The sequence below is a fragment of the Tupaia chinensis genome, unplaced genomic scaffold (assembly GCF_000334495.1).
Source record: "Tupaia chinensis unplaced genomic scaffold, TupChi_1.0 Scaffold000116_1, whole genome shotgun sequence".
Taxonomy (NCBI): Eukaryota; Metazoa; Chordata; class Mammalia; order Scandentia; family Tupaiidae; genus Tupaia; species Tupaia belangeri.
Window position 1 is genome coordinate 2,671,698 of NW_006159580.1, and position 12,557 is coordinate 2,684,254.

Genomic DNA, 12,557 nt, shown 5'->3' on the forward strand with positions numbered 1-12,557 from the left:
ACCCAGTGGCTTAAACTCACGCCGGGCATGTGTGCGTGCGTGCCCAAGATCCCAGGAGGAAAATGGAGGAGAAGGGATTTTGGCGTGGCCATCCCCCCTGGGGGGGTGTGATTTCTCACTTTCTGTTTCTCTGTCTCTCTCTGTCTGTCTGGCGAGCCTACGTGCCCTATAGCAAAAACCTCTCCAAAAAAAATAAAAGAGAAAATTTCATTTAACTTTTTATTTATTCATTTATTTATTTATTTATTTTAATTTGACCAGAGAGGGACAGAAAGAAAAAGTGTGAAAGCAAGCCACCAGATCCAGGATCCAAACCATGGTCCGCCATGTGGGATTCCAGCACCCTTAGCCACCACGCCACTTGCCAGCCCAGAATGCACCCTATTTTGAAAGGTGTGGGTGGAAGGATAAGGTAAGACAGAGTTAATAAAGCCCAAGTGGCACCTGAATTCAGGCAGTGGGTGTACCCTGTTTATTATACTATCCTTTCAATATTTTCCCAGTAAGTTCTCATAATGAAAAATGAAAGTTTTCATAGTAGAAATGTAGAGCTACAGCCCCATAGCCTAGTGGTTAAGGGAGCCAGCTCTCACACGGCTGACCACAGTTCAAATCCCAGCCCCAGTAGCTTGAAAAACACACCAGGAGAGAGAGAGAGTGTGTGTGTGTGTGTACGTGTGTGTGCACACATGAGCTCCAGATCCCAAAGGGATGGAGAATGCAAAAAAGGGGTTGTGGCATGACCATGCCCCATTGAGGGGTGCTCCCCCCCCTTTGTCCTTGTCTCTGGCAAGCACACACACCCTCTAGCAATTAAAAAAAAAAATTGGAAACAAAATTATTTTGCAAAGCACAGGTTCTGGGGCCAGCCTTATAGCACAGTGGCTAAGTGCTGTGTGTTGAGACCAAGATCCCACATGGCCTACTGTGGTTCTACTATGGTTCAAGTCCTGGCCAAGGAGATTTGAAAAACACACTGAGCATGCGTGCATGGTGCCCCCAGTCCCGACAGGGTGGAGAAATAGAAGGAAGGGATTGCAGCGTGACCACACCTCCCAGGGTGCTTTCTCTCCCCCTTCCCTCTCTCTCTCTCCCCCTCCTCCCTCCCTCTCTCCCTCTCTCTCTCTCTCCCTCTCTTCTCTCTCTCTCTCTCTCTCTGGTGAGCATATACACCTTCTGGCAATTAATAAATAAATGAAAATACAAAAATAAAAACAAAAAGCACAGGTTCTGGACCCAACTCCCTGACTTTCTTCCTAGCTGTGCTCCGGGTCATGCTACTCCAGCATCTGTGGGCTTCAGCCTCCCTTCTAGGAGGAGGTTCAATGAGTCAGTCCGTGTAGACACTCAGGGAAGTGCCTGGTTAAGGCCGTGCCCATAAACATTCATCTTTTAAAAAAGAAGGTATGAGAGGGACCAGCAGTTAGCGTAATGGCTATGTCGCTGGACTCCCATGTAGTTGGCCGCGGTTCGAGTTCCGGACCCGGTGGCTTAAACTCACACCAGGCGCGTGTGCGTGCATGCCCAGGATCCTGAGAGGAGAATGGAGGAGAAGGGATTGCAGCGTCCATTCCCCTCTAGGGTGGGGGATGATTTCTCACCACTGTCTTTGTCTCTGGCGAGCGCATGCACCCTATGGCTAAAACCTCTCCCAAAAAAAAAAAAGAAAAAAAGAAAAGAAGGTATGAGAAACCTCAGGTAGACCACAGCTCGAGTGCAGACAGGAAAAAAAAAAAACAAAAGAAGGCTCCCTGTGGGGGCCAGCAGATGGCATAGTGGTTATGGCGCTGGACTCCCACATGGCTGACCAAGGTTCGTGTCCCAGACCTGGTAGCATGAAACTCACGCTGGGCATGTGTACATGCATGCCTGAAGTCCCAAGAGGAGAATGGAGAAGGGATTGTGGCATGGCCATTTCCTCTGGGGGTTTCTAGGTTTCCCTCACACTCTCTCTCTCTCTATCTATCCGGTAAGTTCATGCACCCTATCACACACACACACACACACACACACACACACAAACTTACAACAAAAGACACCCTGGGCTGGCTCTGCGGCGAGACCCCACTCAACAAAAGGCACCCTGGGCTGGCTCTGCGGCTGGATCCCACATGGTGACCACAGTTCAAGCCCACAGCCCGTCAGCCTGGACGGAACACGCCACGCACGGGAGCAGGGCCCAGGGCCCGACAGGCTGCAGGACCAGAAGCGGATCCTTCTCTCTCTCCCTCGCCCACTGTGTGTGTGCACACGCACTCTTAATGAATACAGGAAGAAAGGCACCATCCCGGGTCCCCGGGGCCTCCCCAACTATGGCGTGGCCCCGCCGGCCCGCACCCGCGCAGCGGCACCTGTTTGAGGATGTTCTGCTCCCGCATCAGCTTCTGCCGCTCCCGGTTGGGCTTGGTGACCATGATGTCCAGGACGTTCTGCCCGTTGTTGGGGACATCGCTAACGAAGAACACCAGGTCCTCCAGCAGCTGGATGACAAACCTGGGTGAGGGGACGGGTGAGAGGTGTCCAGGCTGGAAAGCTCCCTCAGGGCCCACCCAGCACGTGCCCCCGCGGGCGACCGGCCCTTCCCAAAGCCCAGTTTTCACGAAGCCACTGTCAGCCCTGCGTCCCAGGCACAAAGCCCGTCACGGCCTCCAGCTCTCCCAGATTTGGGCTGGACCGTCTCCAGACTCACCCCAGCCCATCCAGCCCACCCAGCCTGGATTCCCAAGTGCCCCAAGACGAGGAATCTCGGACCACTCCGATCTGCAAAGCACCTACAGTGCCCAAGGCACGGTGCTTGTTGTGCAGGGATCTGCATTTCCATCCTGACTCTGCCACTTCCAGGCTGTGTGACCCTGGGCAAGTCTCTTAACCTCTCTGAGCCTCAGCCCCATCATCAGCAAAACAGGGTAACAACAGAGTTCCATTGCAGGGTCTGTCCCGGGAGGACGTGGGCAAGAAGCAGGCACCCATCTCCAGCCAGGGCCCTGCAGAGACCAGCCCCACCTCTGCTTCCCCGGCCCCAGTGCAGTCTGCCTGGCTTCAGCTCTGGGACTCCCCCGCTCAGGCAGCGCAGGCCCCAGGAGGCGAGATAACTCGGCCAGCACGGGCGAGCCGGGCCTGCTGCCCACCTGCGGTCGTTCTGGCTGATGAAGCCCTCGTTGAGCTTCTCCACGGCACTGGCCAACATGGAGCTGGCGTCGTTGGCAAAGTCCAGGTCGCGGATCTCGGACACGGGCACTGACACAATGGCAAAGGCCTCCTTGTCCTCCTTGGTGGGGCAGGTGCCCAGCTGCAGGAACAGGGGTCAGCAGAGCAGCTGGGACGAGCGCGGACCCGGCCCGCCCCAGCCCCGGCCCGCACCATGAGCCGGATGGGCCGCTCCTCCTCGATGTCGATGGGCACGTTGGTGCTCTGGATCCACGTGTTGGTGCAGAGGTGCCGCAGCCGGACGTAGGAGTTCCTGCGGAGGGCGGGGAGGCAGGCACTCAGGGCGTGCACCCCTTCCTTACTGCCCACTCGGCAGTGTGGGACAGGGGCCACCAGCACCCCTGCTGGCGAGGAGCTCGAGGTTGGGTAACGGCGGCCGGGGCAACCCCCATCCCATCCTCGCCGTGGTGCTCACAGTCCCACAGGCCCCGTCGACACTTGCAAAAGCAACACTGGATGGCGAGCTTGGGCCCACAGTGCAGCTGGACGAATGAGGCTATTCAGACTACCCCGATGTGGTCATGGGTGCATTTCACACCAGTACCCACGCCTCACAGAGATACTCGTGTCTCTGACTCTAAAATACAGTTACCTCTCTGAAAGGAAAGCCTTCTGAATCTCAAAATGCATCTGGCCTTGAGTTTCAGGTGAGGACTGTGGCCCATGCAATGACGCATTCAACCTTCATGCTGACAGGTGGACTGACGTCCCACTGTACAGACGGGCTCCTGAGGCGGAGGGCTGGGGCCACGTAGCTAGTAAATGCTAAAGGACTGACTGCCCCAGACTCTCAGGGTGGGGGGACCTCGAAGGTCAGGGAGCCCCGCTCTCCCCTCTCCTGCAGTGTTTGGGCTCCCCAGGCAGCTAAGTCCCGAGGCAGGTGACTGCTAGAGAACACTAGAACGGGGCATTTTGACCGTGCAGCGAACACAAGGTAGCACCTGTGTGTGCAGAGCCTGGAGGGTGCAGAGCCCAGTGTGTGCAGAGACCGGAGTGTGCAGAGCCCAGTGCACGCATAGCCTAGAGTGTGCAGAGCCCAGTGCACGCATGGCATGGAGTGTGCAGAGCCCAGTGCACGCATGGCATGGAGTGTGCAGAGCCCAGTGCACACATGGCATGGAGTGTGCAGAGCCCAGAGCATGCAGGGCCTGGAGTGTGCAGAGCCCAGTGCACGCATAGCCTGGAGTGTGCAGAGCCCAGAGCGTGCAGGGCCTGGAGTGTGCTGGCCGTGTGGCAAGCAGATGAAAGTGGGCAGCTGCCAAGAGAGCTCAGAGCTGTGGAGGGACAGGGTCTGCAGGGCCCAAGAGGCCAAAGGACTCTGGAGCAGAAAGGGTTCGAACAGTCCCAGAGACCAAACAGCCCAGCCTGGTGTCCCCGCCCCGCCCTCAGGCACGTGGTGTACACCCACCGTGGCACGAAGGAATCGGTTTTCTGCAGGGTGGTGGGGTCCAGCTCAAAGAGAGAGGCGATGTCGTTGCCGTGGGGCACGGCCACCAGGCGGTACTTGATCTTCTCGCCAGCGTTCCTGCGGCCTGCGCGGCCCTGGGCACCCTGGGGTGAGGACCCCCCACCTCAGGCAGGAGCCTCTCTCCTGGCAGGCCCCTAACACCACCCACCTCCCTCCAGCCCACCTCCAAGATTCCGTGGCCTCCCCTGCCCCAGAGCACTCCCAGCATGGCTGTGGTCACTCTCCCTCTCCTCGGGAGGCCTCCTTTAGTCCTGCTGCCTTGGGATCAGCGACATCCCCTTTGTAGCTGGGGTTCTCCTGGACAGAGATAAACCACGGACACCGGGCTATACCCACCTGACCTCACCCCACACAGGACCCTGCTCCCGCCCTTCCAGGGTTCCCACCCCAGCCCCAAAGCCCAGGTCCCTTTCAGGGGAACCACCAATGGGAGCCCTTCACAGTCTGCTCCACGGACCCCCAAATGAATGCACATGCATGCGTGCACACACACACGAGTGACCCAGTACACTCAGCATGTGCCTTACGGACAGACTGGGAGTTCTGCTCACTGCTGCAACTCCAGTACCTAGAGAGGTGCCCAGCACACAGTAGGCGCACAGTAGGTGCACAGTAGGTGCACAGTAGCATTTACCGGGCTTGTTCACAGCCACACGCTTATTTGAAAACACCTGATAAATCAGTGCATGGCTGCGCAGCTGGAGTCCATCGGCACACGTCTCCGAGTTTGCAGCCGTGTGCTCACATGCTCTTGCACGCCCACGCGTGCACCGCACAGCCCCAGCTACCACGACGCCCTCGGCCTCCCCGCTCACCTCAGCAGCCAGGTAGTTGCCCGTGGCCAGGTGCTTGAAGCGGTACAGGCCGTTCCAGTGGCCAGCTCCTCCGCGGCATGGGTCGTGGTGGACCACCTAGGGGTGTGCAGGGGTGAGGCAGGAAGGACACTGACCAGGAGGCGGCACTCAGACCCGGGGGCACCATGCACCCTCCGGTGATGGGGGAAGAGGGAGGGGTGGAGTCCAGGGCTGAGTCCAGGAGCCGAAGCGGGCGCTGACCTCCACCTCCCAGAGGGCGTTGGAGCTGGTGGCCGAGGTGGCGGACTGGCGCAGCGTGGTGCGCAGGAACACCTGCAGCTTGCCCTTGTACTCGTCACAGGTCAGGAACTTCTCCTGCTCCGCGTGGAACAGCCGCACCACGTCTCCCTACGGGCGGCAAGGGGCGGCGTGGGCTCAGGACCCTCCCGGGCCACGCCTCTCCTGCCCTGGACAAGGGGCCCCTCTTGCTCCTTCCAGAGCATGAGCTGAGCCCCAGCCAGGCACTCTGCTCCAGCCCTCAGCCCTGGCCCCAAACCCAGACCCTCCCAGGCCTTCCCCGTTCCTTCCACCTCTCTACAGCCTCCACCAGGGACTCTGCCTACTCCCCCGGCCTCCCCGTGCTGCTCTCCGAGGGCCCCTTCTGTCTGCAGTCGGCAGTCTGTGCCCATGTCTTTAGCTCCCCCGCTGGACCGGAGCAGCTGGGGGCAGGAACCTTGGCTGGTTCATCGCCCCGGTCCTGGGCAGAGACCACGTTCGGAGCCTGGCTCTGCTCTACCAGCTGTGTGACCCTGGGTAAGTTCCCTCATGTCACTGAGCCTTTTATGGAAGTTGCCTCTTCTATAACATGGGAGGGGCCAGTCCCATGGCACAGCAGTAATGCACTGCCCGAGAAGCCTGATCCCACATGGTGACCACAGTTCAAATCCCCAGCCCGGTCAGGGACACACCAGTCACACACAAGCGCCCAAGACCTGACAGGATGGAGAGCAGAGGGAGGGGACTGCCCTGCGACCAGACCCTGGGGGGACTTATCTCTCCCCCTCTCCTGTGTGCACACCCTCTTTATTTATTTACTTTTTTGGGGGGAGAGGTTCTTGCTATAGGGCACATGCACTCGCCAGAAAGACAGAGACAGCGAGAAATCACCCCCCGGGGGGATGGCCACGCCGCAATCCCTTCTCCTCCATTCTCCTCTCGGGATCTTGGGCATGCACGCACATGCACCTGGCATGAGTTTAAGCCACCGGGTCCGGGACTTGAACTGCAGTCCAGGACTTGAACTACATGGGAGTCCAGCGACATAGCCATTGCACCAACTGCTGGTCCCAACACACACACTCTAATGAATAGAGGAAAGATACACATAAAAAATAAACAATGTGGGACCACAATGACCCTCTGCAGAAATAACGAGGATCCTAACAGAATGGAGCCAGCCACGGCGTGAGCACTTTTCTGGACTGTCCCCCGAGCCTCGCGCCAGCCTTCTGGTAGAGCCATCATTCTCTCCACCTCAGGAGCAGAGATACTCAGAGGCGGTGCTGACCTCCTGAGGGTCAGCTGGGACACATGAGCCTCCAGAGCCACCCTGACCCCTCCCTGGAAGGCTCTGCCTGCCCGGCCACCTCTCCTGCTGCCATCCCTGCACTGACCCGAGACACTAAGGACTCAGGGACCATCTGCCGCGGAGGCCGGAGTGGCGCGAGCGCGTGTCATGGGGAGGCTCCTGGGAGGGGAGAGCAGTGAATGGGCTGGGCCTTGCTGATGTGTGGGTGATGCTCCAGGCGGAGCGGAGGCCGGAGTGGCGCATGCGCGTGAGTGACTGACACACAGACGGCTTGGAGCCTCCCGCGGAGCCAGCGTGCCCAGGCAGTGCAGGGCAAGTGCCCGCGAGGGCCAGAGTGTGCATGAGGAAGGCTGGGTTGAGAGGCCTGGACTCCAACCACAAAGCGGAGACAAACTCACCAGAAACCACCCTGGGCAGTAGCAAGGGTCAGGCCCAAGTGTGGCTTTTATTTGCTAAGCACTGCACAGCTCAGGGCTGGAATGTGTCATGGGGAGGCTCCTGGGAGGGGAGAGCAGCGAATGGGCTGGGCCTTGCTGATGTGTGGGTGATGCTCCAGGGGGAGGGAGCAGGGTCTGGGCAAGGCTTGGCTGAGGGGACACTGGGACGGCCTGGGAGACGGGAGATGGGAGGGGTCGGTGGTGGGGAAGTGTACAGAGGAGCCTGCCACCTGGCCCTCTCACCAGTCTCAAGGCCAGTGGACAGAGCCTGCTCCCCTAGCTGAGGGGCCCCACTCTGCCCTCCGACGGGAGACCGGAGGGGCCAGGGGGCGGGGAAGTGTAACAGAGGAGCCTGCCACCTGTCCCTCTCACCAGTCTCAAGGCCAGTGGACAGAGCCTGCTCCCCTAGCTGAGGGGCCCCACTCTGCCCTCCTCAAATCTCCTTACCACCCTGTAGACGGGTTCCAGCCCCTGCAGCCCCACTCACAAAACCTCTCACTCTCTCCTCCCACTTCGGCTTTCCGGGGTTCCTCGAATGTTCTCTGGCTGCCCCAGGCAGCCCCCTCTGCCCTCAGTTCTGGACCCAGGCCACCTGTCCCCGCAGGCCCCTCCCTCCCTGGCCTGCCAACCCCCACTTCTCTCCTAGTGTCCTTACTGGCCTGTCTGGGACCTGGGGCCGGGCGACGGCCCCAGCCTCAGCAGACGGGGCAGCCATACTTCCTTGCCAAAGAGAGCACAGGTAGGGCCTAACCAGACCCACGGGGCAGGGGCAGCAGAGAGGGCGGGGTCCTCAAAGGCTCTGGGCCACCCCAAGGTCAGGGGAGGGGACCTCCAGCCCACTGACACCCCCTTGGCAAGAGAGAAAACTAAGGCCCGCCAGGGCAGAGGGGGAAGGGATCAGAGACGACAGGGGTAGTCCGGGGGGGCGGGGTCGGGCGATGAGCCAGGGGAGAGGGCCAGGACCTGGGGGCCTGGCCAGTGGGAGAAGGCAGGAAGAAGGAAGTGCCGGGCAGGGGCTGAGGCAGCAGCCAGCCAGGTAGCCGGGTAGGGGGCTGGGAGTCCTTACCCCTTTCAGCACCTCCTCCAGGTGGTCCCGGAACTGCATGAACAGGTTGACCTTCCAGCTGGTGTTGCAGTTCACGGAGTTGACCTGGGGAGGGGCAGAGAGAGGAGTGGGGCACAGCTGGGGGCCTGGAGAGGGGGTAAAGGGAGAAAAGGCCCAGCCCATCGGAGCACAGGAAGGGGCGTCTTCTAGCCAGAGCTCCCAGCCAGCAGGTGAAGGCAGCCTGCAAAGGCAGACAGGCAGGGACCAGCGCAGTCCACCCAGCGGGCTGGGCTAGGCGGGGCGAGTGGCAGGGGCATGTATAGCACCAGGCTGTGTGAATACCCCTCCACCCCTCACCTCCTTGCAGCCGGCGTTGTCACTCAGCTCGTAATTGCTGGCATGCAGGGGCTGCCCGGCGTTGACAGGATTCAGGATCACCTTGTCCCCCACGACCACCTGCGGCACCGGTGGAGTAGGTGAGCGTGGAAGGGCAGGGCGAGCGTGGAAGGGAGGGCCCCCTCCTGTTGCCAGGCCTGCAGCCTCTCTCTGGGTCTCAGTCTGCCCTTCTAAGAAACAGGCATGACCTCATCCACTCCCCACACCGAAGACCTAAAGGACCCCCTCTGCAGATGCCACCACACCCTCCACCAGGTCCCCCCAGCTTCCGCCCTGTCCTCACGTTGTCCCCGTTGCTCCGCAGCTTCCAGAAGGGCTGGATGAAGAGCCAGGAGCCCTCGTTGCCCGTGGCGTCCAGCGTCACCCGCATGGCGTTCTTCTCCAGCAGGGCCGGCAGCCGCTTGTTCACCGTTAGGTACTTGTTGCTTTTCATGTGCAGGAGCTGGGGGTGGCCAGGGGCAGGGCGAGGTCACCAGGCCCGGGAGCCCATCGGGGAGAGGGCTCTGGGGGAACCCGCTGGACCCTCGATCCCAGCTTCGACACACCTACAGTGTCAGACACACGGCTGCACGCACATACACCCAGCAGGCACACCTGCCGGCCCTCGGTGGTCACAGAAAAGCTGCTCTCCACACCGTCCGTGTTCTAGCCCATGTCACCCCACAACAGTCCCAAGAGGGGCTTCTGATTCCCCCACCAGATGGGGAAACCAAGGCACCAGGAAGTTAGGTCCCTGCCCAAGGTCACCCCATCAAGGAGTGGCAGAGCCAAGACCTGAGCCCAGATGCCACGTCTCCAGCCCCCCCGTGTGCTCACCCCCAAGTGCAAACACATGCCCAGGGGCACAGCTACACCCCACAGGGACGCTCAGAGCCAGACGCACGTCACAAAGGCAGCCCTGGAGCCACGGCCGGGACGGACACGCACGCGCGCACACGGTGGGGTCAGCGGCACCCTCACTCAGCAGCAGCCCGGGCGTCCTGGCAGGGGGAGGGTGCCGCAGGCCCACCTGGATGACGCTGCCGTACTTCACGACGTCCCCGTGCACCTTCTTGTTCTCAGTGTCGTTCTGCTTCTGCTCCATCTGGGCTGCGTGCTGGGCCGGCAAGTGTGGGGACGAGGGGGCTCAGCAGCCGCTCTCGGGGGGACCTCCCCCCACACACACACCCGCACCCTAGACTCCAGGGCCCCTTGGGACCCCACCCTAGCTCCTGGAGCTGCACCCAGTGACCCTCAGAGGCCCTGGAGCATTCCCTAGCGATGAGACAGACACAGACGCTGGGGCGCAGCCGGGGTCCCCCGCACCCGGCCCTGGGCCACTGCTCTCCCCCGCCCGTCCTGGAAGGCACGCCCTCTCCTCAGGGACCGGGCTTGGCCTGGGCTCTGTCCAGAGGACTGCCCAGGATGTGACTGAGTCACTGCCCACAGCAGCCCGAGAACGGCCACAGGCTGCACCACGACACCGTCCATGTGTCCCAGACGGCGTCCAAGCTGAGTCAGAGGCCTGGGGGCCGTCTAGACCCTGCGGCTAACTCACAGGACGACAGGGACAGACCAGCCCCCTCTAAGGGCCCAGGCTCAAACTGCAAAACAAGGGGGAGGTTGAGACTAGATCGGGGTTCTCCTGTGGAGTTCCCTGGAGCCACGGGTATGCCATGCACAGCTGCTCAGGCTGCCCACTGCAAGACCGCCCACTAAGCCGACTCGCCGAGCCCTGTCCTGCATAGGGGCCTGGAGGACGGGGCACTTTCCGACTAGCACAAAGGAGTTCCAGGCTCGCGGGTCAGTGGGAGGGCACTCTGCTCCCACCTGCCCTCGCTCACAGACACCCACAGCAGACCCCCACATACTGGGACGGCAACACCACTCGGCTCGGCGCGGGGGGCACCATGGGCCCTGAGGGGCAGTGGACCCTGTGCGCACACGCACACGCACACCTGCATGCACACGCACCTGCAGCTTCTGCAGCAGCACCACGTCGGCGATCTTCTCCTTGTCCTGCTTCGTCTGCTTGGCCTTCCAGTACTGCTTCTGGGCCGAGTAACGGTTCATGGGACACACCTTGAAGAGGCAGTCTGCGGGGGGAAGGCCAAGGGAGGGAGAGGGGTTCCTCTGGGCTCGGGCCGCCCTGGAAAAACCCCACCCTGCAGCTCTGCTCCCTGAGCCTCCCGCCCTCCGGCCCCCAGGGAGAGGATGTGGTCAGGAAACCCTCAGGTTCGGAGCTTCCCAGATCACACCGAGTAGTGATGGAGTCTGAGACACGGGCTGGAGGGCAATGGATCCCACCCAAGAGGGGCAGGTGCCCTCTTCCCTGGGGGGATGTGCCAGACGCTCTTGGGGACCCACCCCGATGCTGTCTACAACCAGCTTTGTGGGTCCTGGCTGCTGACGGCTCACACCTCCTTTGGCCGACTGCCTAGGGCTAGGGTCGCCATCCGGCCCACAGGTGCTGGGAAGGTCTGTGCCCTTCTCCCGGGGGCAGCACCACCAAGTGTCTGAGGCAGGCACAGTGCAGCCCAGCCTGGGAGGGGAACCGGAGGTGCAGCTCACGCTCCCAAGCACCCTGGGGTCAGACTGGGGCCCACCTTCCCCCGAAACCACATCTGGCTCAGCAGCCCCCCCCCTGCGCTGTGTGAGAGTAAGAGGCCCCTCGCTCTATCTCCTGCGACCCTTCCTCAGAACTCCCCCGTCCCAGGTTCTGCTTCTAGGCAGATCAAAGCCCCAGAATGTGCTACTTCCCCAGTTTGTATTTGGGCAGTAGAAAAACACAAGCATTGGGACCAGCAGTGAGCATAATGGTTATGTCGCTAGACTTCCATGTAGTCGACTGCGGTTCACGTCCCGGACCCAGTGGCTTAAAACTCATGTGGGGCGCGTGTGCGTGCGTGCCCAAGATCCTGGGAGGAGAATGGAGGAGAAGGGATTGCGGCGTGGCCATCTCCCCGCCCCCCCTCGGGGGTGATTTCCTGCTTTCTGTCTCTCTGGCTCTCTCTGTCTGTCTGGCGAGCGCACATGCCCTATAGCAAAAACCTCTCCAAAAAAAAAAAAAAAAACCACAAGCATCTTCATGAGTTCTACCCCAGGAAGGGGCTCGATGTTCCCACTGACCGAAAGGAGGCAGAGTTGGAAAATCTATTCTCAAGAGTGGTGGGAGGGCAGGGGGTTCTGGGTGCCAGTGAAGGGCTATGTGGGCGCCTGAGCCATGCTGGGAGCAGTGAGCGCCCCTCGCGGGAGGGGTTCACCCCGTGGGCAAGGGCGCGGCTCTGGTGGCCCCGAGGGACTCTCGTGCTGCAGTTTGAGCCCACGATCGCTCCGTGACAAGCACGTGACGGAGGACAGCTGTGCTGGAGACTGGAGGGGCCACCGCGGGGCAGAGAGATGGGGCACCCCACCCCCGGGTCCCTCCTGGTCCCCTGTAAGATGAAGGCCACGTCCCCCATCTGGCCCAAGCTGGCTGCCCAGGCCCTGGGACCCAAGGCACAGCTAGACTTCCATCTGCCCACAGGAGGCAGAGACCGCCTGGTGTCACCGGGAGGAGAACACGGCTGAGCCAACGGTCAGGGAAGATGGGACTCCCTGGAACGGAGGAGAGGTGCCCGTCCATAGCAGCTGGAGCCGCCAG

General features: G+C 61.1%; 1 protein-coding gene across 1 annotated transcript in view; it reads right to left on the minus strand.

Moving 5' to 3' along the window:
* Positions 1–12,557, minus strand: part of ITPR3 (inositol 1,4,5-trisphosphate receptor type 3) — a 110,898-nt gene that overhangs the window by 53,712 nt on the left and 44,629 nt on the right. The window contains exons 3-14 of the mRNA XM_014586175.2: positions 10,889–11,010; positions 9,945–10,031; positions 9,219–9,377; positions 8,897–8,995; positions 8,561–8,644; positions 5,731–5,877; positions 5,491–5,586; positions 4,923–4,972; positions 4,616–4,759; positions 3,361–3,460; positions 3,129–3,289; positions 2,352–2,493 (exon numbers count right to left, since the gene is read on the minus strand). Of these exons, the coding sequence (XP_014441661.1) occupies positions 2,352–2,493; positions 3,129–3,289; positions 3,361–3,460; positions 4,616–4,759; positions 4,923–4,972; positions 5,491–5,586; positions 5,731–5,877; positions 8,561–8,644; positions 8,897–8,995; positions 9,219–9,377; positions 9,945–10,031; positions 10,889–11,010 (1,391 nt within the window). The remainder of the gene's footprint in view (positions 1–2,351; positions 2,494–3,128; positions 3,290–3,360; positions 3,461–4,615; positions 4,760–4,922; positions 4,973–5,490; positions 5,587–5,730; positions 5,878–8,560; positions 8,645–8,896; positions 8,996–9,218; positions 9,378–9,944; positions 10,032–10,888; positions 11,011–12,557) is intronic.